This window comes from Ailuropoda melanoleuca, chromosome 11 (genome assembly GCF_002007445.2).
Source record: "Ailuropoda melanoleuca isolate Jingjing chromosome 11, ASM200744v2, whole genome shotgun sequence".
NCBI classification, from domain to species: Eukaryota; Metazoa; Chordata; class Mammalia; order Carnivora; family Ursidae; genus Ailuropoda; species Ailuropoda melanoleuca.
In genome coordinates this window covers 22,689,011-22,714,343 of record NC_048228.1, presented here as the reverse complement: position 1 = coordinate 22,714,343, position 25,333 = coordinate 22,689,011, and the positions used below count along the sequence as shown (strand labels likewise).

Below are 25,333 nucleotides of genomic sequence, written 5' to 3'. Positions count from 1 at the left end.
AACATTTCTGATCTAAACATCTTTTGGTTGGTTGCCTGGCTCCCAGTGTTCTTTACCAGTTGGAACATAGAGACCCTCCTATAAATATGCCTGGTTTGTACATACTTTATGAAGGACTCCAAGAACAAAACCCAACACAGGATTCTACAGCTGTAGCAAACAGCCAATTTATTCTCTCCTATGAGTGTCAAGTTTTACAGAGGCCAAACCTCAGAGGCCAGCTGAATATCTATGGTTCAGCTACTACTAACTCAAATATCATGCTAAGTAGAGCTTCAGTTTGTATGGCTTTTTAAATTTTATTTTAGGGTTTCTTTAAAGCAAAGATTCAAAAAATAGAGCTTCCCCTGAGCACATGAGAAAAGGAAATGTAAATTTCCAGGGAGCGACGAAGGTGATTTAAAATTAGATTATGGTGATGGTTGCCCAATTCCATAAATTTATTTTAAATTTTTTTTAAATTCAGACACTTAAAATGGGTAAATATCATAAATTATATTTCAATAAAGCTGTTTAAAAATAAGTATGAAAATGAGTCAGACAGTTGAACCACTTCTTTTAGAAAACATTTGGTATCAAAACTGTAAAGACATAACTTCATACTCTTTTAAGCACAAATTCTACCTACCTCAATCATGGTTTACCTACAAGGTCAAAAATTTTTCTTTCAAATTTGGTAAAAATAAGTTAGTAGACTAATATAGATATGTGCAAAGAACGAATCTCCATCGATGTGGCACTAAGAGATATTGACTCATTTGATTACCTGCATGAATGAGCTACAGATATATTTGCTTAATTAAGCATAGTATTCTCAACCAAAACCTGCCATTAACTAGCTATTGGGTTTTGAACAAGCTATATACATTTCAGGGCTCAGTTTTCCCACCTGTATCATGTGTCCCCCATGGATCAGATTAGAGTTAAGTATTATACAATACTCAACCTCTGAGGAAGGTAGTATGAACCACTTTTCTGCAGATGAGGAACCTTGAACATGAGAAGTTTGACCAAGGCCCTACGGTTATTTAGTAGTAGTCCCAGGATTCCGATCCTGTTCAGCTCCAAAATCCGTATTCATTCTCTATTGCTCATTGGACTTTGTGCTTTTGATTTTGTCAGATGTGGGCATGAATCCTGACCATGCCTTTACTATGCTAAGTCAGTCACCTTCTCTGAGTCTAGTTTCTTCATCTGTAAATATGAGATTACTAATATTTAACTTCAAGGTTGTTGGGAAGAGTAAATGAGAGTGCTTCCCCTACAATTAGAAACCATTCAATAATAGTCTTTCTCATCCCTCTCCCACAAAAGTTCCTTCCTGTGTTAAAAAAAGGAAAAATCTATAAATTCTATGACTTCCTTGTAGCCTACCTGGATAAACCTCACTGGGACTGAGTTCTATCAAAAGCAATTAAAGTGAACACAAACAACACAGCATTAGTCCTTTGCTATCAGTCCTTGGCTCCGTGACGGAGACTGTCAACAAGAGTGTCAACTTCAAGGGGTGGGCATCTGTCCACAGGAACTGAGCTGAGGTCACAGACTTGTCTCACTCTGCCCTACAAACAGATGTCTGGGTGACAACTCTTAGTCACTGCAAACCAGGGTTAAAGCCAAACCAGGTGGGAAGCTCCGTATCTCCTTTCTAATCCACTTGGCCAAGCCATTCATTCCCTAAGACAATACCTCACTGACCATAATTCAAAATAACTAGTTTTCCCTGAGGGTACTATTTTCAACATAATGCCTTTATTGTGGTCATGTCTAATTATTCTACAAGCAGAAAAGAGTGTATCTATAACAGTGATTTGTCAGCAGGAAACCTGTTTGATTCTGCATATTGGAATGTGCACTTTCAAATGTTTACCTTGCAAGTAACCTGGTGAAAACTGATGTAATGTGGAGCTCTAGTGGTGGCAAGAAAGTAAAACAGCCATTAGTGAGAGCCAACAAAAAGCCAAGGAAACCACCATTAATCATTTATGTATGTGTTATTGTGGTAAAATCACCACGTCTTATTAAACTAATATGTTAAGAAGAAAATGGTTCAAAATGATATTCCAAGATAAAATAAGGTAAACTCTAACTCTAATGGCTTTCCTCCAGATTACAAATTAGACCTCAACAACTTACATCAAACATCACGAAGCAGATTTAAACACAAAAAACAACTCAGTGCTGTGGTTGTCACTTTTCTACTTTTTACCAAGTTCACTAAGAATCCTATTAATTTAACACTAGGTATTTTTCCCATAGCTAACAAGAACACTGTATCCAGAGAATTCTGGACTCTAAGTGGTATGGTCAGTGAAGTCCTGTACCAACTGTCTTGGGAATTTAAATAATCCCTACAGGCTGATGAGGTTGTTGGAAGTTAATTCCTGCACTAGAAAAGTGCCTTCCTTGAATTTCTAACTTCTGAGGTCTTTCCCAACTTAAAACAACCAAGAGTGAAGCCTACAATGTCAAACATTAACTCTTTGTTTTCTTGTTATCTTACGTATATATATTCTCAATTGAAAGGGCTTCCTTTAAAAAAAAAAAAAATACAGCTCCATTATGGTCAACAATGTAGCAGAACATAAATAAGAAAATTTTTATGATATACAACCAGGAGTTGACATTTGAAACTTTTAAACATAGTGCCTGGTTTAGCTGTGTCAAAATAAGTTATCATGAGAAAAAAGAAAAAAAAACACTCAGAATATGAAAAAATACAGGATCTAGCCTTTCCATATATAAGTATCTTAGGTATCATGTTTCTGAACATGAAAGAAAATGTAACAGACTCATTTTTCTATAAGTGTTGATGGAAAAAATGAAAATGCTCATAAATGCATTAACATTTATCTGAAATAAAAATCTCAACATTCATAGGGGAGATTTTCATGGCTTCTATCGGTTGAATCTACTAGATGTTTTTCAGTGGACACATTCCAATGGCTCCTAAACTGTTAGATCTACAGTTGACTGACTACCAAGCCTCAGAGGTCTGTGAATATAGATTTAATTATTACACAGGGGTTTTTATTCATTGATGTGTCTCTTCTCCATCCATCTATTAATATGCTGTCATTAAAACAGTTCCCAAATGCTACACAGAAAAATGAAAAAATATAACAGCCTTTTCTGAGAAGTTATCAAGAATGCAATAGCTTGTAATGAGAAGCTCAAGATAAAGAACTAATTTCCTTTCAGCCCTCATCATTAACTATAGGATAGGAGAGAGAACGTTTTTGATAGAAAAGAATAAAAGCAGGTGTGGAAGTTAAGGTAATTTACTAACATAACTGTATGTCAAAGCGAACAAATGGAAATCTGTACTAATGCAATATTGGTCACCAGGGAATTCAGAATCTAACATGTTCTGCAGTCCTTCTCACCACAGACATGAAAACTGAATAAAAATGAAGAATATTTTTCAATCTGTGAATCTAAGAACTTTGTCTTTGTATGCCATCTTGCCTGTATTTTCCTTGGTGATTCTCTCCTTTGCTTTCCCATAACAGGCCTTGGTATGCTGCTTAAAATAATATTTGGGGCTCTATTTGCCATTCTTTTGACTGAGACATGTTGATTCTATTAAAGTAAGTTGGGCCTGCATTCTTTCTTTACTATTATTACAGGTAGACTTGACAGATACAGGGCTTTTGTTTTAAAAATGCTCTGCTATGGAGGAAACCTTGTTAAATAAGTTCCATTTTACCTGCTGGGCAGTTGCATTCTGAAGGTGCTTCTCTCGCGATTCTTATTTTAGCCATATGTTCATATGATTTCTGTAGGAAAAGAAGAGGTATTATCATCAGTAGCACGGTAGAGAAATGGGTTCTTTAGGAACTCTTGGCCATAAGCTTGATTTACTAGCATTTGAGAGCCTGCATAACTAACATTTACATATGTACTTGGACTTTAGTCAAAAGGTAACAGTACCCAAGCCCTAAAAAAAGAAATGACTACTGACACTGTATCAAGACTGCTGGACTTGTACAATATCTTCCTCCATTCTTCAACAACCACCACCCTCGTCTCTCTCCCTCAGCTCAAGCATATGTAGTCAATGCAAAAACCTGACTTTAACACGTTGTAGTTTTAGGTAAGCTATGGGTTTTAAAACAGCCACTATCTTATACATGAAGGTCAACTGCTTATCACGTTGTGCCGCAACCACTGCCAAACAGCCTCTCTGTTGGAAGAGCAAGTTCCAGAAAACCCCCTAACTCTAGTCTAATGCCGCCCCTAGTTGTGATAAATGTAACCTAGATTCCTTTCAACTCTCAACTGCAATGGCTCTGCATTCATAAACACCCCTACCACTGCATCCTTCATAAAAAATTAAGCTGCAATTTTTTTCTGTTTAAACATTGAATATGAAAACATTTAATGTGTGAAACGATCAATTTAAAATCACGTATAGGCTTATTTCACTTCTAAGAGTGATTACCATTTGTGTATTAATAACATCGATGGCCCTAACCTTCTTATAACAGATGAAGGACATAACAGATGTTACCTCTGGAAGGAATATTCTCCACAAGGTTGGAAGATTCTTATGTCTCTCTAGAAAACTAAAAACAGATAAAATGCCACCCTGCCATTCTGGCCACCCTTCCCTCTTCCAGTCCTCCCTCTATGTTCAGCATGCAAACATTAAGATTGAGGGAAGATGATAGAGACAGAGAGGGTGATATCAAAGGATGTGCATATCCAAATATATGCTACAGTGGGCATAGATGGTCGCCTAACATATGCACACTCAGCCACACCAAGTATGCACAGAGTGAGGGTAGAGGCTGGTCGTGTACACAGAATCACACCTGTGCAAGATATTATCCACGTGCAAAATACCCCAGCCTTTCACACCTGAGCCAGAAGTTGCTCCACTTTCTCTTGCACCATTGCTTTGAGCTGATCCAGGCCATCAGGAAGCAGATGGATGGAAGGGTCCCCTTTTGCGGATTCGAGAGCAGCGATCCTCGCCTGCAGGTCGTTGGTTTTCACCCCCAGGTACAGACAAGACATCACGGCCACCACTGACAGAAGGGCTGCCAGGGCCGTGCACGGGGGCATGGTCCAGGCACAACGCTGCGCGGCGGGGCTCGGGTCCTCGGAGCCTGGCTCCCGACCCCCACCTTTCCCTGCATGCTTCTTCACCAGCATCGTGGAGGGATCAGCTGCCTCGGCTTCGCCTCCCACTCTCTACCACTTCCAAGAATCTTGAAAGGAAAGAAAAAGGACGATTCCTCCAAAGTTCAGTCTGGGTGGCTGCACAACTAGTTGGCGGAGATCGAGCCGGAGCGCGGAGATGGAGCTCCGCTTTCCTCAGCGCCGAGACCAGCAGACGTGGGCCATCCTCTCCGCTTTCTTCTCTCCCCCCAGCTGGGAGTGAAACGCACCCTCAGTCCGGACTGGTGGCAAAAAGGTAAAAACCGGAATGAAACCCTCCCGGTTGGCCCTCCTGAACCCTCAGAGAACGGACACCTCGGAAAGGGTCCTCGAGAGCGGCCGCCCAGGGTCCAAGGGACAGAGCGAGAGGCGCAGCGAGGGGCCGCCGCTCGCCCTCCCACCGAGCACCCGACCTGTTGCGTCTCTGTTAGTTTGCCTTATTTCTACCTACTCAGTGTTTTTCCGCACGCCGACCTGTTTGCCACCTAGATTCAGCTCCAGGCAGAAAGGCTGAGAGAGACCGCGAGAGCGCAGCGCAAAAGGGATGGCTAGGGGGGAGAAGAGAGAGAGGAAAACGATATAACCCAAGGAGCAAATTCGAGGGGCGAGGCTTAAGTCGCGGCTGCCCGAAGTATCTCCGCAGCCTTCCGTGTGCGAGCCTTAAATACCCTTCGGGATGCTCGTGTGTGAGCGTGTGTGAGTGCGCGCGCGCTCGGAGCGCGACGTCCCTCCCCCGACCCCCTCCCGGCGCCCGGCCTCCAACCCGGGGCTCCTGCAGCTTTGCGCCCCCCCTTCGAAAGCCCCGGCAGAAGCCCGCCTCATTAGCATAATGTATTCACCTTCGCCCTGCCGCGGGCTCCTCCGGAGACCCTCCAAGGGAGGGGGCGGAGAGCTCGGGAGGGAGCTGAGCAGGAGGTCTGTATTAGCATAATATATGCAAATAGCGGAAGCGGCCACCGTGATTGGAGGGGAGCCTGGCGACCCCTCCCCCTCCACGGAGTAACTTCAGCGTCCCCTAAGGCCACATCTCCCGCCTGCGCCAGGGGCCGAAGCGGGGTCTACTGTGGGAAAGGCGGTAACTCCGGTTTATCCTGGCTCGGCCCAGCGCCCCCTCTTTATCCCTCTTAAATGTGGAGAAATGGCCTCCAGGAGGGAAGAAGTGAAGCAGAAAGCTCTAGCTCTCCAGATCTTCACTCAAAAGCAGCGGCGGGAGCTATTGCGATCTCGCTCTGGTGCAGCCTTTCCCCCTCCAACCCCACTTTCCCACATGCCCTGAGGCGAAGTGTCTGACCGACGCCTGAGGTAAATGTCCCCACTTCCCTTCTCCTCCCACAGCCGCGTTGCAGAGTCTCCGACTAGGGGAAGTTTTCTCTCCCCGCCCCCAGTTTCCTTCTGTCTTGATGGGGCTGAGTCTCCTCCCCGCTCGGTGTTCCTAGTCTGTACTAGGGTGCTAATGCGTTTTCCTGATTCCCCGTTTTGTGGGATTGAAAAAGGGACCGTGGAGGTACACGCATGTCTCAGGATTTAGGAGAGGACTGAAGAATGAGGTCAGTTTTTCCTCTTACCTGACTCTGCGCCCTCTGGATCAAATTGCAAGTTTTCTGATGGGATTTTTGAAAGGAGGTAATAAGTAGCGTTTTAACATCTAATTGATTTTGAAAAAAGTATCTCACATTTACTCCAAAAAAGTCCCTTCTTATCTCCTCCTCCCCATATATTTTTCTTATCCGTCTTAATCAAGCTAATGTCAGGTCGATGATCATTAATATAAACAATCAAGGAAATACTGCACTAAGCTCATCTTTCACAAACGTAAAGAATATTGCTAGGTATGAAGCAGGGTAAAGATGTTTCAACATTTGTTGATGGAGAATACAGAAATGAAAAAGGAGTAAGGGATGAAACAGACACAACATCGAAGGAAAACAGTGAATTGTGTTATAAAAGCAAAAGCAAAATTCCTTACAGTTTGTATCACACAGTAGTCTCTAAGGGTGGTCCCAGACTGGCAACATCATCAACTGGGAGCTTATGCAAAATTCAAATTCTGGGGCCCCTCCCTACACCTACTAAATCAGAAACTACTATTAATGATTCAAAAACGCAGAGATCTGTGTTGTAGGGAGTCCTCCTAATGATTTTGATGCAAATTTAAGCTTGAGAATCCCTGGCGTACTTTACAAATTTTTTTCAAATACATTTTCTCATTTGAACCTCATAACCCTGTGAAGCCAGTAGGGAATCATTGGCCCCATTTTATACATAAGGAAAAAAAATTCAAGTCAAATTAAATTGTGATTAAACATGTTTCCAACTAATAGCACCCAAGGAATGGGTACAAATTTTTTTTAATATGTCAACTCTTTCTGATTTTCCAATTACCTCTCTAACCATTCCTTGGTCTCCTTTGCAGCTGTTTTCCTCTGCCTGTTCTCTAAATGTTGGTGTTCCTTCCATCTTTATCTTTTGCCATCTTCTAACTTTATACACAATCTCCAGTGGTACTCTCAATTACTGTCCATAAACTGATGAGTAATAAATCCATAGTGCAAGCCCAAACCTCTCTCCCAAGCCTCAGACCTATATAACCAACTGCCTGTTTGCTAATTCTACTTGGATGTCTCATAAGCAATTCCATTTAACCTGCATCTTACCTGCAAACCATACTTTTTCCTTTGTTTCCCGTCTCAGTAAATGGAGTTGCCATCCATCCCGTGTCCCCAAGCCAAAATACCACCAATAACCCTTGACTTCTGCCTTGCCCTCCTCTCCTCATCTACCTTAATTCCTTCAATACTTTCTATTGTCCTTAGAATGGAAATAATATGTCTTACAAATCACCACCTAGTGTCTGTCATCTCACCTTCCTCATTGCTCATCTTCCCCCTCACACTCTCCATGCCAGCTTCTCTAATGAAAGTATGGAGACAGAGAATGAAGAACTTTCTTTGGGGTAAGGCACTGCCCTTTTGAAATTTCAGTGAACAAGAAACAAATTCTCCCCTAGAAGCTCCAAGGAATGTAGCCTTACTAACCCTTCGATTTTAGAACTTCTGACCATTAGAACTATAATTAATACATTTGTGTTGTTCAAGACCCTGAGTTTGTGGTAATATGTTACAATAGCACTAGGACACTAATAGTATCTCAATCACAAGAAATCAGTCTTCATTTGCTACAGCATCATAAGCAGTGTTATAACCTCTATAATGCCCAATAACTCAAGTAGGCCCCGTAATAACAGTCCCTGCCTCTCAAATGTTTATGCATTCCTATTTTACTGACATGCCCATTGGGAAAGAATTGGTGATATATGCCTTCTCCCATGACATATAAAATTAGGATGCCCTCTATTGAAGCATATTAAACAGAATAAAATACGTTCTATTTCTTGATGCTTCCCATTGGTGCAACTCAAAAACAATAAACCAGTCAAGTTGTAAAGCTGTTTTCATCTCTCCTCCCTAGTGTTAGCCTAGCTACAATCGTGACCCAGGACTCAGCATTACTGCCAGCACTACTGTTACCAATCTCCAGGCCCCCGAAAAAAAGAAACAAACAGACTTCTGACAGAGAAACATGGCAGGAAGTTGAAGTGAGAAAGAAGGTGTCCAGGAGAAAACAAAAAAGAAGAAGATAGAAGAAAATGGCTTTTTAAGTAGGTAGAAGTGTTGATTTTTTTTTTTTTAGAAGAGGCATCATCCACCCCATTTGGCCCTAAAAGGCTGATCAGTAGAGGATATATAGGATGGAGGTGAATTAACACGTACTCAAAATTTCAATGTCTTATATGTATTTATTTTTTTTTAAGATTTATTTATTTTTTTGAGAGAGAGCCAGCAGGTGCTCCCACCAGCAGTGGGGAGTAGCAGAGGGAAAGAATCTCAAGCAGACTCCCCCCCCACCCCGCAGGGTGGAGACCCACCCAGGACTTGATCTGATGACCCCAAGATCATGACCTGAGCTGAAATCAAGAGTCAGTCACTCAACCAACTGAACCACCCAGGCCCCCTCCAATGTCTTATCATGTATTTAGAAAGATTCCCTGACCAAAAAAAATAGCTGGAATAATCATGTTATACTATTTTTAGATATTAATTATATGGCAGAAAAGTATTTTACTTGGTTAGAAAATACCTTTTAGCACCATTAATTTTTAAGGCTAATTAGGTTCCTAAGACCACAATTTTAACCAAAGTTCACCACCACAGTTCTCTAACAGAAGTAAATGTATGAGGGGATTTGTGGCCACCTTCTACACCCACAACCACCCGCTTTGTACCTTAATAAAGAAAATGGTGGAATAAATTATGTGTTGTATTGAGCATGCTATTTCATAAACTTCATATGAGAATGTGCTCCCAGAGAAACATCTTTTAAGAAGACAACGTTTCCCAAATAGAATGGAGTAGGCAGTGAAGTGAATTTAGAAGATGCAGTTCTCCCACAGCCAGGCAAATTTCAATAAATCACAAACAAATTATAAATATCTTTAGGAGTAGAAGAGCAGAAAAGTAGGGATTTGGCTCTAGTGACAGGCTGAAAACTACCCTTTCAGACACATCAAGGAACTGACCCCATTTACACAAGCCTGGTTAAGCAAGGGGTTTACAGCTGTATGAGTCCAATAATCTAGATAATACAAGCCCTTCAAAATCCCATTCCTCTATGCAGAGTCAGTTTTATGTTTGTTTGTTGTTCTGTTTTTGTTTTGTTTCATTTGGAGGGAGGAGATGAACTTTTTCTCAAACCTTAAAAAACAAGATAATAATAGATTTTCCCAAAATTTACTAGTTTAATTGTTGGTTCTAACCAAAGCAACTTTTCATTGAATTTCCCAAATCAACCTTGTGTTGTAATGCTCTGTGGCCAGGACATGTTTGTAGCGCTGATTCAGATCATGGTTACAAGCACAGACTCTAAGGCCATATTGCCTGGTTCATAACCCACCTCTGCTATTGAGTAACTGTGTGACTATGGGCAAATTACTTAAACTTTTCTGTGCCTCAGTTTTCTCATCTATAAAACAAATGTAACACTACTCGTTTGCAGTGAATAAATGGGATGATATGTATAAGGCATTACAATGCCTAATATTAAGTGTATTGTAAATCTCCAAATGAAGAGACAGTAACAAATATAACAAATGTGGAGCAACGGGAACTCTCACACACTGCCAACTGGAATGGAAATTTGCACAAGCACTTTAGAAAACTGCTTGGCATGATCCGTGAGACCAAACATCCGCAAACCCTTTGTGGAAGGATTTTAAAGGGAGTAACAGTAAACGTCTGAGAGTCTAGAAAGCTCTGTCAGTAGATGTCACATGGCCTTCTAGGAGACTTCAGATGAGGACTCAAAGGAGAGTGAGGAAAATGTCATTGGAAACAATGAGGAAATAGATTCTCGTTATGTAGTAGTGGACGTGGCAACACTATTGCCTATGGTAAAATGGGAAGTAGAAAAATGTTCTTAATGAAATGTGTGACTTAGCCAAGAAGATTCCATTCAGAACCCTGAAGATGCCAACAGGTTTCTTCTTACTGTGTGTAGTAAAATATAAAAGGAGATAGATACAATAAAGGGATTACTCTTAAAAAGAAGCCAGGAATTGTTGCGACTGAGACATTTTCCATCCTCTTCAGGTGACAAGTGATACTACTATGAAGAAATAGCTTTTGGACAAGATCAAATCCAGAAACTCTCAGAAAAACAGAAAAGCTGAGTATACTATCTTTTGTTAAGATCTCAGAAATATCTAAAGTGATACCTCAGAGACCTGTTTAATCAAGCAATACAGCACATACAAAGTTTAAGGACGCTATCCCTCAGTGGTCTCAGTATAAACCCAAAGTAGAATATGACTTATCTCAGTGAAATGAATCCCAGTAATATTTATAAGAGACCAACAAACCTTTAAAGAAAATGATACTGGAGAAAACATCAGCTTGAACTGAAAGAAGAAAGACAGTACAAAAGAAGAAGAAGCCTTTGGACTCTAAAATCTTTACAGGCAGGAACCAGGCTAAGAAAACTGTGGAGCTGAAAATACAGGATGTATTTCATGGTAAAGAGAAAATAACTCAGAGCACAGAACTAAAGTGTCAAAAGGCAGAGCCAAAAGTTATGGAGAATCATTCCCAGGAAGGAATAAGCCTCAGCCCTAATCAAAGAACTTCTGACATGTGCCCAGGTGAATTACAGAAACTCTGTGAACCAGTGATTCCTGGTGATATTTTTTTCCTACATTGAGTTAAATAAGAATGATTAAAGCAGTTATTCTCTGCCTGTCCCACTATCATATGTTGGGTAGATATTTCTTTAGTTCACAGGGCTTTATATGGAAAATAACTGTACTTAGAGGAACTTGAGGTTCCTCATCAAGGAACCACACCTGAAGAGCCTCATTCACACCTGGATCTGATTTAGGTAATAAAATCCTTGACTTCAAGCAGGATTTTGCAGGCCTCAGGAGAGGATGAGTGTATTTTTCTCCCTCTGAGGAAAGTAAGTCATCATGTCATGAAGATAGTCAGACAGCCTAAGAAGTAACCCATATGGGCAGGAACTGAAGCTTCTTGTCAGTAACTAGTGCCAACCTGCCAAACATGTGGATGAAAGGGATCCTCCTGCCCCTTTCAAGCCTTCAGACAATGGAAGTGCCAGCCAATGTTTTAAATGAAACTTCATGAAAGATCTAGAACCAGAAGTACCCAGGTAAACTGCTCCAGTTCCTAACCCACAAAAACTGTGAGATAATAAATGTCTATTATTTTAAACCACTTTGGGGGATAATTAATTATTAAATGATAGATAACTAATATACCACATCCTGAATATAATGCTTAATTTCCCTTGCATTTCTTTCATTTTATCATATGCATATATACTCATAATTGATCTAGTATTTAGCTTTTTATGTTTCTTAACTTCATATAAATGTAGTATTTGTATAAATGTGTTATTTTTTTCAACATTGTATGTGAAGGATCTGTTCAAGTTGTAACTTTCTTCAAACATTTTTACTACTGTACATATGCCATTGTATGCTTATACCACACGTATTTATCCATTTTTCTGTTGGTGGACTTTTGGATGTCTCTGGTTTTTTTCCTTTTTCCCTTCCATTTTAAGTAACGCTGCTATAAGCATTCTTCTGTGCATCTATTTTTACACAGGTGCAAGAATTAATCTGGGCTATCATATTAGTTCTCTCTTGTGCAACAAATTTTCCCCAGATTTAGCAGTTTAAAACAATATAATTTTATTATTTCACAGTCTCTGTGTAAGAGGAATTTGGAAATGGCTTAGCTGGGTGGTTCTTGCTCAGAGTCTCTCATGAAATTGCAGTCAGGATGTCAGCTGGGACTGTAGTCATCTGAAGGCTTGACTAGGGCTGGAGAATCTTCTTTGAAGAAGGCTCACTCGCATGGCTCATTCACATGGCAAGAACTTTTAATTTTTTTTCTGACTCTTTTCAGGAGACTGCAGTTCCTTGTCACCTCGGTCTCTCCAAAGGGTTGTTTGGATGGCCCTATGACATGGCATTGAGCTTCCCACAGAGCGAGTGATCCAAGAAAGAGGGTAAGGAAGAAACTTCAATGCCTTTTATAACCAGTCTTGGAAGTCACACACTGTCATTTCCATCATATCTACCCACTAGATAGTCCACTAGTCACTAAGTCTAGTCCTTAGACTAGATAGTCCACAAGTCACTACCCACTAAGACTAATCCACTAGTCACTAAGTCTAGTCCTTCCTCAAATGGCTGAGAACTAAGCCCCACCTATTAAAGGGAGGACTATCAAAGAATTTGTGGACATATTTTGAAACCACCAGAGCTATATTTCTACTTTACAGAATGTATATATCAACTTTGGTAGGTAAACTGTTGTACCAGTTTATATACCCACTATCAATACATAACCGTTTCCCTTGCTTCATATCCTCACCACAATGGGCACTGTACATTTTAATTATTTGCTTATCTTCACATATTCTAATAAATCTGTATTAGTTGACATTTCAGCAAGACTAGCAAAATTTACTCAATTACAGCACTTATTTCATTGCATTGAGCAAAGACCAGAAGATGATGATGGAGTGAGACACGTGGATAATGTGAACATCTGGAGGAAATGTACTGCAGAAAAGGGGAATAGGCTAAGGCCCTGAAGTGGGTATATACGTAGTGCCTTTGAGGAAAAGCAAGGAGGTCAATGTAGCAGGAATAGAGTAAGCAAGGGGAGAGAAGGAGAGACGTTGTTAGAGGGATGACAGGGTGGGAGATAGATCAAAGAGGACCTTCTAGAGCTTTGCAGAAAGTTCTGTTGTACAATAAAGATCCATATTTGGGAGCCATCAGCAAGTAAACCAGTGGTTCTCAATTTTGGCTGCACACTGAAATCACTTGGACTGTCTAGAGCCTCGATTCTCACTGTCACTTGAGTTCCTCAGCTCTACTGCATATTTCCTCAGGGCCTCTCCCCCTGCACTTAGTCTTTTTGTGTGGTCTCTTCATGTAGTCTCTCCAGCAGGATAGCTGGGCTTCTTCTCAAAGAGCAGTGTCATTTCCACCACATGTTAGTGGTTAAAGCAAGTCTTCTGTCTAACACTATTTCACGGGGAGGGGACTTCACAATGACATGAATACTGGAGACATGATTCACTGGGGGCTATCACTCCAACAGAGTACCACAAAGGGAAGTATGGACACTAAGGGTATGAAGGACAATGAAAAGATGCTAAAATGAATGGGTTGTAGATTGCAGTAGAAGATTTGTTGGAATGAGTCCATTTAAAGCAGCGAGATGGAAAATTAGGGGGTGGCAAGTGGAGAGTGGAATACTTGTTGTAAGGTAAGTAGCAAAGTTATTGGTATTGGCAGTGTCTGGGGCAGTGTTTCACAGTCCTGGTGGCATATTAGAAATAATGATGCTCAGGTCATACCCCAGGAGATTTTGATATAATTAGGTTGGAGGAGGACTCTCACTAATATGGCTTAAAATCTCCCTAGCTCGTCTAATTGAGAGTTAATTCTAATTCTAATCAAGGACTACTGATCTAGAATATGACCTTGGATGCAAATGGCTGAGGTAAGCTGTACAACAAGATCATCAGGTTAAATAAAAAACTGAGACACAAGGGTATTGGAATAATCATATGCATGGACACTGAAATCATTTTTAAAAATTTGAAGGGAGCAGTGACAGAGACTGGTGAGCCTAGGTCTAAAACAATTCAAAGAAAAAAGAAAATGTGAGGTCTCACTTTTGGGGATGTCATTTACTGTAATTGAGAGAGGATATTTAGCTCATTGCTAACATGATGTACATGTTCTTACTCTTGTCACTAACATGTCTGGATCTGAGACATGATTAAATGACTTCCTGGAAGTTAGTGGATAGAATGTGACATCAGGAAGGGTCTGGCTGTGGGCTAAGATCCAAGCAGGCTATATATTTTAATCACATCACTTATTCCATTTTCCAGGCCACCCATTATATAGACAACTATTATACATCTCGAACCTGAATAGGAACTTTCTCTGATTTAGGGATCCAAGACTGATGTTAAGTACAGTTTTGTCAATATGAGTTGCCTACTCTCATGTTATCGTAGTAACAAGTTCAATTCAGGGAACCTTACACAGCCTCAGCTTCACAAAGTTCCTAGATGACTGATTATTTCTTATTAGTTACCTGCTCTGAGTACTATAATCAAGCACTGTGTACAGTCTTATGGGCACCTAACCTCACCGCCAAAAGTCTGTCCACACCTGCCACCACCCACACATGCAGACATACAACTTACCTCTTGGCCACCTTCTGGGACCTACAAATGCACACCCCAATGACAAGATATGCCCTTTGGAGGATGTGCCCAGGGAAGAAGCTTTGGGGGCCTGGGAGATGGGCTTTGGCACCATTTGGTAGGGAATTCCACTGTCCAATACCCTGAGCATGGTTGGAAGATGGGAGAGTGTACAGAACCAGCCATAGTTGGGCACATGGCCCAGTAGACCGCTCACTCTGGGGGGAGGGGACTGGCTGGAGAAGGATGCAGACAGGTGCCTTCAAAAGGTGAAGACTGAATCCTAAGGTTGGTACTACCTCAGGCTAATGTTCAGTACACCCTGTAGAGCTTTCACAGTTCAATTAACCACGGGCGCAAGAATTATTTCACTTAAGATTAGCCTTATCAGTGGGTTACAAAAGAGGGAAGCTGAATGGGGAAAGCCACATCACCAGCCTGTACTGGGGCAAATGGTATGAGGTTTCTGACCCCAGCTTTTACTGAGCTTCTGCTCTTGTCCCTCCAAAGCCCAAAGCACTGCTCAGCTATTTCCCAAGAAAGGCCACATACCTAATGTAGGCGAGGCAAGGACATGGGGAGAGTCCCAGCCAAGGGGCTGCGGGTGAGTCTCCAAGGTCTCTGTCTTGTTTTCCAGTCTTACCCTGCTTATGGAGCTCTTCCTCCTCTTCTCTGTCACCTCCTACGCATGGCTAATGCCCCCAGGATAGAAGACTCCACAGTTCACCAATTTATGCTCTTATTCTATCCCTGTTCTCTCAAAGCAACTCCTCACTATCTTTCTTGTTAAGTCTTTGATGCTATTAATAAGGTGTTTTCTATATTTTGTGGAGATATTTTAGTTTATTTTATGAGAAAGTTGGGCTGAATTGTAGTCAAATATCGCTGGAGGTAGAAATCCCAAGATGGCTTTCACATCTTTGTTTTTTGGCAAATTGTGTTTCTATAAATGGACCCCAAGTAGAGCTTCAAGTTTCCTTTGACCAGCTTTAAAAATGCATTATTGAACAAACATTTGTTTAACCAGCCCTTACTGAGTGTCATGCTATTTAAAGCACTATAGTAATCCTCAGAGAAGATACAAAATTGAAAAAGATGCAAGCGGCACCTTCAGCATAAGGTATAACCTTGAGGGGGAGTCAGACGTGTGTAAATAATAACGGAGTGAAGGAGGAAGGTGAAGTGCAGAAATGAACTGAGTCTGGCAGTAACAAGCCTGGAGATTACAAATTGGAACAGAAATGTCATGTTTTGTGAGGACTATAAATCAAAGGTCTCAAAATGGTAGGCCACAGACTGAATTCAGCCCACAAACGTGTTTGGTTTGGCCCACACAGTGTTTTAAAAATAGGAGATTTCCCATTTTAAAAAATCTGGATTTCCATCCTCTGAAAACTCAGAAGATCTGGCAACTGTCCTCATTGCCAACTGGCAGCCATCAACCGAAGCTAAGTAGAAGCCGCTTCCTTAGGGAGAGCTTAATTTCTTCAACTCACCGCATTTCCCATCAGTCCTCCACTGCCGTCCTTCAACTTCCGCATGTTTCACTTTTTCCATCTAATGAAAAGCGCTGTATAAATGCAGCGTCCAGCCCTTCTCCTTGGAATTAGAGAGCAGTGGCCTTCTAGTCCACACACATATTTAACCCCATCTTTCTATGTAAGAACTGGAGATGATGAGGCCTCACCACCACCCTCTTTCAGTCATTTGTCGACTTTCCGTAGGTATTTAAGTTGATGACCTCTGTGTGTGTTGGTCCTGTCCCCACAGAAATGAAGAAATGGCGCTCTTAAAGGTTCACCACTCCTGGTTCTTTCAAAAAGGGAAAAACATCGGGCTCTAGTTTTCCTAGACTATGAGGGAAAGAAAAGAAGAGAATACAGCTTGCACTGAGGAAGGATACAAGAGAAACTGGACCCTGCATGTGGGAGTGGGGAGAGAGGAAGGCCACAGGCAGCGCAGAGGGAGTTCCAGTAAGGGGCACCTTTCAGGTGTGTGGGAGCTGTGTTATGCTGACGTCTTTGCCAACTGATCACCCAGCCTTTGCCTGAGAAAAACCTCCCACTGCCTCTTTCAGCTTCTGTGTACTTCCTGTGGATATATTTCAATTTTCATCATTGGGGGGGGGAAAAAAAGATCTAGCTAGGTGGTGAGGATGGCCTTCTCTTTTTGGTAAAGGCTGAGCTAAGGGAGACGTACAGGTACATTCACTGAGATTTCAAAGTATTTTTGTGTGATGGTTAAATATAGTTGACAGAACAAAACAGCATACAGCTTGAAGTCAGACTAACCGGGCCTTGAACCCTGACTCTGCCCCTCATTTCTGGCCACCTTTTTTTCTAAGTTTCATGGTAGCCGTAAGGATTAAATAGGACGATATATGTTAAGTGCTAAAGACAGAGCCTAAAGTACAGCAAGTACCCAATAATTGTTAGCTTTTATTATTGCTTCGCTTTACGGAGGATCATGTAGTGATCATGAATCAGTACAAATTTTACTTTGGGTTTCTGCCCATCTTAATTATACTCCTGCATTGATGACTGAATTAAATGGACAGATAAAAGCTGGGGTACTCGTTACACCATGTTTTGCATGTAGAAGTCAGAACACAGGAAAAAAGGGGGGAATTTACAAGTATAGGGCATGACTTATATGAGTAAGTGATTTATAGGTAAAATGGTAAGTTGCATCACTTTTTTCTCTAGCTTTCTGTATATTCCATAAAAAGTTACCAAGGCCTCACTCATGGGCAAAAGAACTTTAAACCCAAGTAGGGTTTGACAGGCCATTCTAAGCCACTGTGTGATACACTGCTCATACCGCAACAGAAAGTTTTGCTTTCTGAATTCTGGCATTCCAGCTTGTCGCAGCCTCTGGTCTTATTCATTTGAAATCCATATTTGTGTCTATTCTGACTCAAGATTGGGTCTCCTCATCTTTTGAATATTAATGGTCAGTCTATATTGTTATTGATCATGACCTAAGATTTTACCCAAATACTAATTTTATTCCCCTAAGTGATATAGACTGGGTACATTGACCATACCACCCTCCCACCTTTACTTCCTGTTCAAAGCTCTACATTATCCTTTCTTCCTAAAGTTCTTCCCTTATGGCTTGAGTTCCCAAGCTTCCACAGGACCTATATTTATTTGAGGAGGAAAGAAGAATTTTTATTGAAGGTTAACACGAATACAAAAATAGAATACTGCACAAACCATAGATTTTTTTTTCTTTTTTTCTTTTTTTTTTTTGAGAGAGAGAGAGTGTGCGAGTACGTGCAAGCAGTGGGGGGGAAGCAGAGGGAGAGGGAGAGAATCTTTTTTTTTTTTTAAGATTTTATTTATTTGACAGAGCACAAGCAGGGGGAAGGACAGAGGGAGAGGGAAAAGCAGGCACCCCACTGAGCAGGGAGCTGGACATGGGGCTTGATCCCAGGACCCTGGGATCATGACCTGAGCTGCAAGCAGCCGCTTAACCCACTGAGCCGCCCAGGAACCCTGGAGAGAGAGAATCTTAAGCAGGTTCCTAGTCCAGTGAAGAGCCTGATGCAGGGCTTGATCTCACAACCCTGAGATCATGACCTGAGCCAAAATCAAAAGTCAGAAGCTTAACTGACTAAGCCACCCAGGCATCCCAGTTCCATAAATTTTTAAAAAATGAACACTCTTGTGTATCCCATGCTCAGATCAGGAAACAGTCATAACTCCCTCTCACCATTCCCCATTTGAGAACCACAATCTAAACTCTGTTTGGATTGACACAGTTCTTTTTAACTTTTTATAAATGGAATCAAACAATACAGATTTGTCTTTGCCTGGCTACTTTGCTCAATACTATGTTTGTGAAATTCATTCATATTTTTTCCATATGGTATACATATTTATTCTTGTTACCTTATGTATTTCTTTGCTTGAATATCACACAATTTATTTATCCATTTTACTATTGATGGATATTTGGGTTCAATCCAATTTTTTGGCTATAACAGATATTGTTGCTGTAACATATTTGCTCAAGTCTTTTGGTTACTATCTACACATTTCTGCTGCATATGTACCTAGGAGAAGGCTGGTTCATATGATTTGCAAGTGTTCAGCTTTAATGGCTATGGCCACACACTTTTTCGAAGCGGTCGCAACAATGTATACTCTCAGCAGTTGTGCAAGGGAGTGGCTCTATATCCTCCCCAACACTCGGTGTTGCAGAGCCCCTTTTAATTCCTTTTTCATTTATGCTGCACAGCTTACCCACCTCCCGTTGTATTGAGATAGTTTTCAGCTTCCCACCTCACCCTCTCTCCCTGCACCCTTGCAGCCCCAACTCAGCAGCATCCCTGCACTAGTTAATATTTACATTAAAACTAAACCCACCCTTGTGTTTCAGGTACTACCTTATATATACTATCAGTAAAGCAGTGACATTACTCTTATATAGTCCTCTTAGACTTCCCATATTGAATTTTGCCTAACTTGGAGCTGGTTGACATGAACAGTCATAGACATGTCTTTACACCTGGTGCTAGTCCTGTGACTGTGCAAATTTTACAAACCTTCAATTTCAAAAATATTGCTGCATTAGATCCTGAAGTATAAAGGACCTTTTAAAATGACTAAAAATAAAGTGACTGGGAAGTAGATAGCCATCTTTGGGACTTACTACTTTGCAGCAAGCATGACTTCAGGGCCATAATGTTGGAGATATCACAGAGTGAAGGATTAAAGCAAAATGCAAGTGTATGGTATCAAGGCCCTCCAAGATCTGCTTCTTATTAAACTTAGCCAGAAGAGAATCCACTCACATTCTTCTCCTAAATGTAGTTCCTTTTACTAGAAAAGAGATCACATAAATTCTAAGGTATTCAATTTCCTTCTAAAGCATTTCTCAGTGCTAAATTCAATTTTTTTCCAAAAGCAGAGGACAGATGAAACACTTCAAAGAAAACACTTCAGGTAAAACGGTTTTTTTTCTCCAAATCTACATGCATGCTCGTGTATTCTCCTTTACTCAAATGTTTGAGCACCTACTTAATACACAGAATTATGAGGAATAAAGTAGAGGATTACAACACGCCTGGTTTCAAATAACTTATGGCTTATGAGACATAAGTAATAAATATTCGTAAAGAAAACCTTTATTTGTAACTCCCAACTTTTTGCTCTAAGGAAAAAGTCCTTAGTTTTCAATCTCTTCTGGATAAAAACCTTTATTATTCACTTGGACTACAGCAAAGTAATCTCAAATTATTCTTCCAGAAATAATTTCTCCCTTGATTAAGAGATTTCCATCTACTAGTTTCCATACCATTATGCATTTTTCAAAAATCTGGCTTGATTATGCTCTCTTTTGTAATAACCAAAAGCCAGAATTTTATCTCTATGTAGGTGACTCACTATCTCTCTCTCTCCTTTCTGATTGTGAAAGCTAGGAAAAATGGTCAATGGTTTTTTAATTCCTTATAAAACTCAATATTCCAATTTGAATGTGAATTGTAAATCTTTCACAAAGGGTCAGTTCTGCCATCTGGAGTGCAATAATATAACCCTTAACTTTAAGCAGTGATTCTGAGAGCTAAATTTGGGCTCGTTTTCTCTTTGCCATTTTAATAACTTTTGTCTGTAGCAAAAGAAAAATGCATTATTCCATTGATTAAATTAAATGCCTCTCCTCCAGGTATCTGTAAGTCTATTAGACTCCTAACCACCATTTGTGGCTTTTAATTGACTTTTCCTAGACTTCATTTAACCACATACACACAAGTCACTCTATTCTCCCCTTGAGTCATGCATTTAGGTCCTATTAACACTAATGGAATTTATATGCATGCGCGCTGAGGGAGAATAAGCCCCTTAAACACCTTTTTAATGGAACAGTTTTGTTTCTTTCCATTCCTCTTCACACTCTCAGTTTGGACTTTCTCTTACCAGAATGTGCTTCCAAATAATGTAGTTCTGATTTCCTTAATTGATCATTCCTGGAAAAAAGCAGCATGACTAAATCATTACTACTGTATTAGATTTTCTGGTTTCACAGTGAAATTCACATGTTGCTTTCGTTCCAGTCCCGTAGTTCCCAGCAAATACATTTAACCCACAGATTTTTTTTTATCCTCCTCAAGACTTGACTAGCCAGAAGTCAATTAAGATAATGAATATTTACCCAGGAGGCTAAAGATTTTTCCACCTTAACGTGAAAGTAAATAGGCATGTTTTCAGCCTCTCCCACCTTACAGTGTTTTTATTTGTTTACACTTAAGGGTTTGTTTTTTTAAGTACCTATGACATAGGACTTCAGCAACATGTTCAAATTTAGAACAGTAAAGTAACAGGAAAATAAATGGTGCCACAGGAACCATAAATCTGCAGGAAGTAAAACTACACCTCCAATGCGTATGCTAACAATTCTTTTTTGTTTAGCTTGTAGAAATGTATTGTTCTTTATTGTTCTTATAATGGCTTTATGGATGGTCTTCACAAGCCAGCTTTGTTTTCTTTTCTCATTTGTAAAGTGAGGGACTGGAAAAGGGCGCCTGGGTGGCACAGCGGTTGGGCGCCTGCCTTCGGCTCAGGGCGTGATCCCGGCGTTATGGGATCGAGCCCCACATCAGGCTCCTCCGCTATGAGCCTGCTTCTTCCTCTCCCACTCCCCCTGCTTGTGTTCCCTCTCTCGCTGGCTGTCTCTATCTCTGTCGAATAAATAAATAAAATCTTAAAAAAAAAAAAAGTGAGGGACTGGATAAGACTATCACAACTAAGTGCCCTGCAGAGTGCCAGACATATAACACCATTTGAATCACAGAAAATGGCCATTTTGGTAGATCCAAAACAGTTGATCAAGTGTTGAATGATATCTGTTGAAAATATCTGTTAAAAATTGAAGGAAGGAAGGAAGGAAGGAAGGAAGGAAGGAAGGAAGGAAGGAAGGCTCTTTCAAGTCTAGAACTAAATATTCTATTTTCAAAAATTAGAAATATACAGGTATTAGTCTAAGTAGCAAAAGTATACATAAACAGCAGACATTCCGCAAACATTCAGTGGAATAAAACTAAAACTGACTGGTCTCTGTTTTATTTTCTTTCACTTTTTGGTAAACAATAAACCCGGTGTTGATTATTTGCCATGCTGAAGTAAGTGGAATCTTTACATTATAAAGAGATAATATCCTGATATATGTGAGCATTTGGGAAATCAAATTTATGTAGACAGATTCATGCGGAAAGGATTGAGAATAAACATATGAAAAACTTCATAAAAATTTCAAAAGTAAAAGTTCATGAAAAACATTATGTGAGAAAGGAATCAAAATCACAGTATATTTCTTAACGGTTTAGTGAATAATATTCAGATATCACAATAATATAAAGCTATTGATTTATCCAGAATATTGTCTAAAAATATAAATGTCAATACCAGCAGGAACAGCTCAAAACGTTGAAAGAGGTTATGACTGGGGACCGGAACTAAAGGATATAAAAAGGTGAGGGAAGAATTGCTGCTTTTAACTGTGAATTTTGGAATTACGGGAAAACCCCTTGATGACACACCCCACAATAACATGAATTCCGGTGTAATTGAATGGATTGGTGATTGGTTCCTGTGATCTGTGCTGGAATCACCCTAATCATTTTGTTAACAATGCTACAACCCCATATTACATCACACAATGGAATTTTTCTGGACTCAGTTGAGAGTGTTGTGTGGAATTTTATATCATTTACATAAATTATATCATTTGCATTTAACTATGTACACATATTAATTTGTTAAGAATATAAATTAATTTAGAAAAGGTTGAATTTTATATTGAGCCTATCCAAGTTTTACTCTTTTAAAAACTCAACTCCAGTTTGGAAGGTGAGTGGTTATAGTGAGAAAAGAGAATTCGGCCCCCTCCCTGGTGACTTTAACCTGACTTCCCCTCTGTCTTTCTCTGATTCCTCACTGTTTCCAACCACCTTCCTCTCACAACTGACTGGAAGGATAGGTTGGGGCACTTTAGGTGGTATGGCCAGAATGAATACAATAAGAATAAAGCACTCAGTTTCCTCAGTTTTCCTGCTATAAAACTCAGTGCAAGCTCATTATTTTGACATTAAATTTTGCATTAATGCAATAAAATGACTTCCATCATATTGTAGTGATATAAAAAGTGTGAGAAGGTAATAGATTTCATGAAAACTATGACTTTATATTCTCTGACTTTCAAGGTTAGAAAATTTTAACTCTACAATGATGTATCTACACACTTTTTATTAATATATTCTCCATTATGTATAATTTATTATGGAAATAAGGCTTTGTGAGAATAATTAATCAAATCAAATAATTTGGGGTACATTCTGAAGCTGTCTGGAGTCCTTGCATACAAAGATGAGCATTATGCATAAAGTATGGTACTTAGTACTTAATCAGAAAAGCTTTTAGGTTCAGTCTTGGAGTTGAAGGAGGAGCATAATTAAACTTGGCTTTTAGCATTAGCCTTTTGATGATCAGCTTTTGTTCTCTCTCCTAACTTCACTTCCTTCTCTCCCTTCTCCTGTGGAAGGACTGGATACTCATACTGTAAATATACCCCCAAAGAATCTTCTGTTGCAGCCTCTTTGACCTCCATCATGTACCATGTCCTAATGGAGCAATCCAGCATCTCCCATGGCACATGGTAATGACTGGACATGTACTGTTTTACTCTCAGCCTTTACAGCCTCAGCGAAAACTGTGATTGAAAAGGTCCTATCTTATATAACACTTGCTTTTAACAACTGCTCACCTCCAAGCCGCTCCATAATCCCTGAGGTCTTTGACTGCTGGATCAATCGTCTTCTACATACCAAAGCCTTTTTCAGTAGAGAAATTTAATTTATGTGAATTTAATTATACATGACTGTGGAGCAGTAAAAAGATAAACAATAATTTAAACAATGCCTGCATTTCTGTAGCCATTCCTTTCAATTTATAACCCTATGGCAGCTCAGGTTGGAGTGGGATCTGCTATTTCCTAGGACATGTTATGTTCCTGATACTTTCTCAAACTATGAGCATCTCAACTTACTGGTCATGAGCCTATTATTAAGCTAACTATTACCCATGGTTCTTAAGAAAGAGACATTCATCTTTTCCAAAGATGGAAGGAAAACTGAAAATTAGTTTAAAAACAGAGAGAGAGAGAATGGGAATAATCGGCTCATCCTGGTTTGCTCAGGACTTTGCTGGTTATAGCACTGAAAGTCCCACGTCCTGGAAACCCTCTAGTCCCAGCAAGCTGGAATGGTGGATCATCCTTAGTAGAGTCCAGGCACCAGAAGGAGCAGAGGTTCTTGGAAGAGTGTGAGGCTGAGTGTGAGCACACTCCAAGCCAAGCTCCAACTCTCCTCCACCATGTCACTCTGTCCAGATTCTTCTCCTGCCTTCCTCAGTGTTTTTGCTTAGGGTAAGTGAGAGAAAGATAGTAAGCCTGAGCTGAGTCTTGACTTAAAGCAAAGGACTAGAAAGCTGGGTTACTGATATTTTATTGCAAACTTTTTAAAAAAGGGATCTCTATAACTTTTCACCGTGTATTTCTCAGACTCTTTTATACCACGAGGAGGAAATGAGCCACAGATAGCAAAGTGGTCTACCCTCAGCCACAAAATAATGATGGGGAAGATCTAGGGTTTCGTGTTCTTGGCCTGGCATGCCGAGCCATTTTGTCCTGGTAAGTTGCTTAACCTTATCTGGGCTTCAGTTTTGTTTTGTTTGTTTTTTTAATCTTTAGCCTTTTTTAAAAAAAAAGACCATCTATTTCTGGATAACTGACTGAATGATGGTGAGGATCAAATAAAGAAAATGTGATAATTCATGTGAAAAATCCTTACTCAGACCTCTTTTCTCCAACCTTCCAGGCCTCTCACCCTGCCAGCTCATTTTGGCCTAGTCCTATGCTTATTTTCTCTACCCCAAACATTAAAGTTGCCTGTCTGAGATTCCTTAGAGGTTTTTTTCTCATTGTGATTGTCAAAAGAAACAGTAATATGAAAGGAAGTCAAATCCTTGGCTAATGAGAGAAGGTAAATAGGTTTCAGTACCCTTCTAGTTCGCATCATGGGCTTCCTTCTACATTTTTCTGGTACAGAAGGGGTTATCTAATGATGGGAATATCACATCAGGTAGGACATGATGGCAAAAAATAGATGAAAGAACTATCTGAGGACAGCAGATTTTGAAGAATTTTCTAAAACGGCACTGACATCATCACTGATTCCAACTCCTAGTTAACATCCTGAAGTGATAGAAGGGTTCAGAGCTAGACACCCAACTGACAGATCCTAGAAGTCAAATTGGGGATATCAGGTGAGTTTTGTTCCACTTCTAACAAAGTT

At 40.2% G+C, this 25,333-nt stretch overlaps 1 protein-coding gene across 4 annotated transcripts in view; it reads right to left on the bottom strand.

Annotated features, from left to right (window-relative positions):
• Positions 1-5,833, bottom strand: part of COL25A1 (collagen type XXV alpha 1 chain) — a 450,135-nt gene extending 444,302 nt beyond the window's left edge. For all 4 annotated transcript variants that reach the window (XM_034671874.1, XM_034671873.1, XM_034671875.1 and 1 more), the window contains exons 1-2: positions 4,864-5,833; positions 3,710-3,779 (exon numbers count right to left, since the gene is read on the bottom strand). In XM_034671874.1, the coding sequence (XP_034527765.1) occupies positions 3,710-3,779; positions 4,864-5,160 (367 nt within the window). In that variant the 5' untranslated portion in view covers positions 5,161-5,833. The remainder of the gene's footprint in view (positions 1-3,709; positions 3,780-4,863) is intronic.
• Between the last annotated feature and the right edge of the window lie 19,500 nt (positions 5,834-25,333).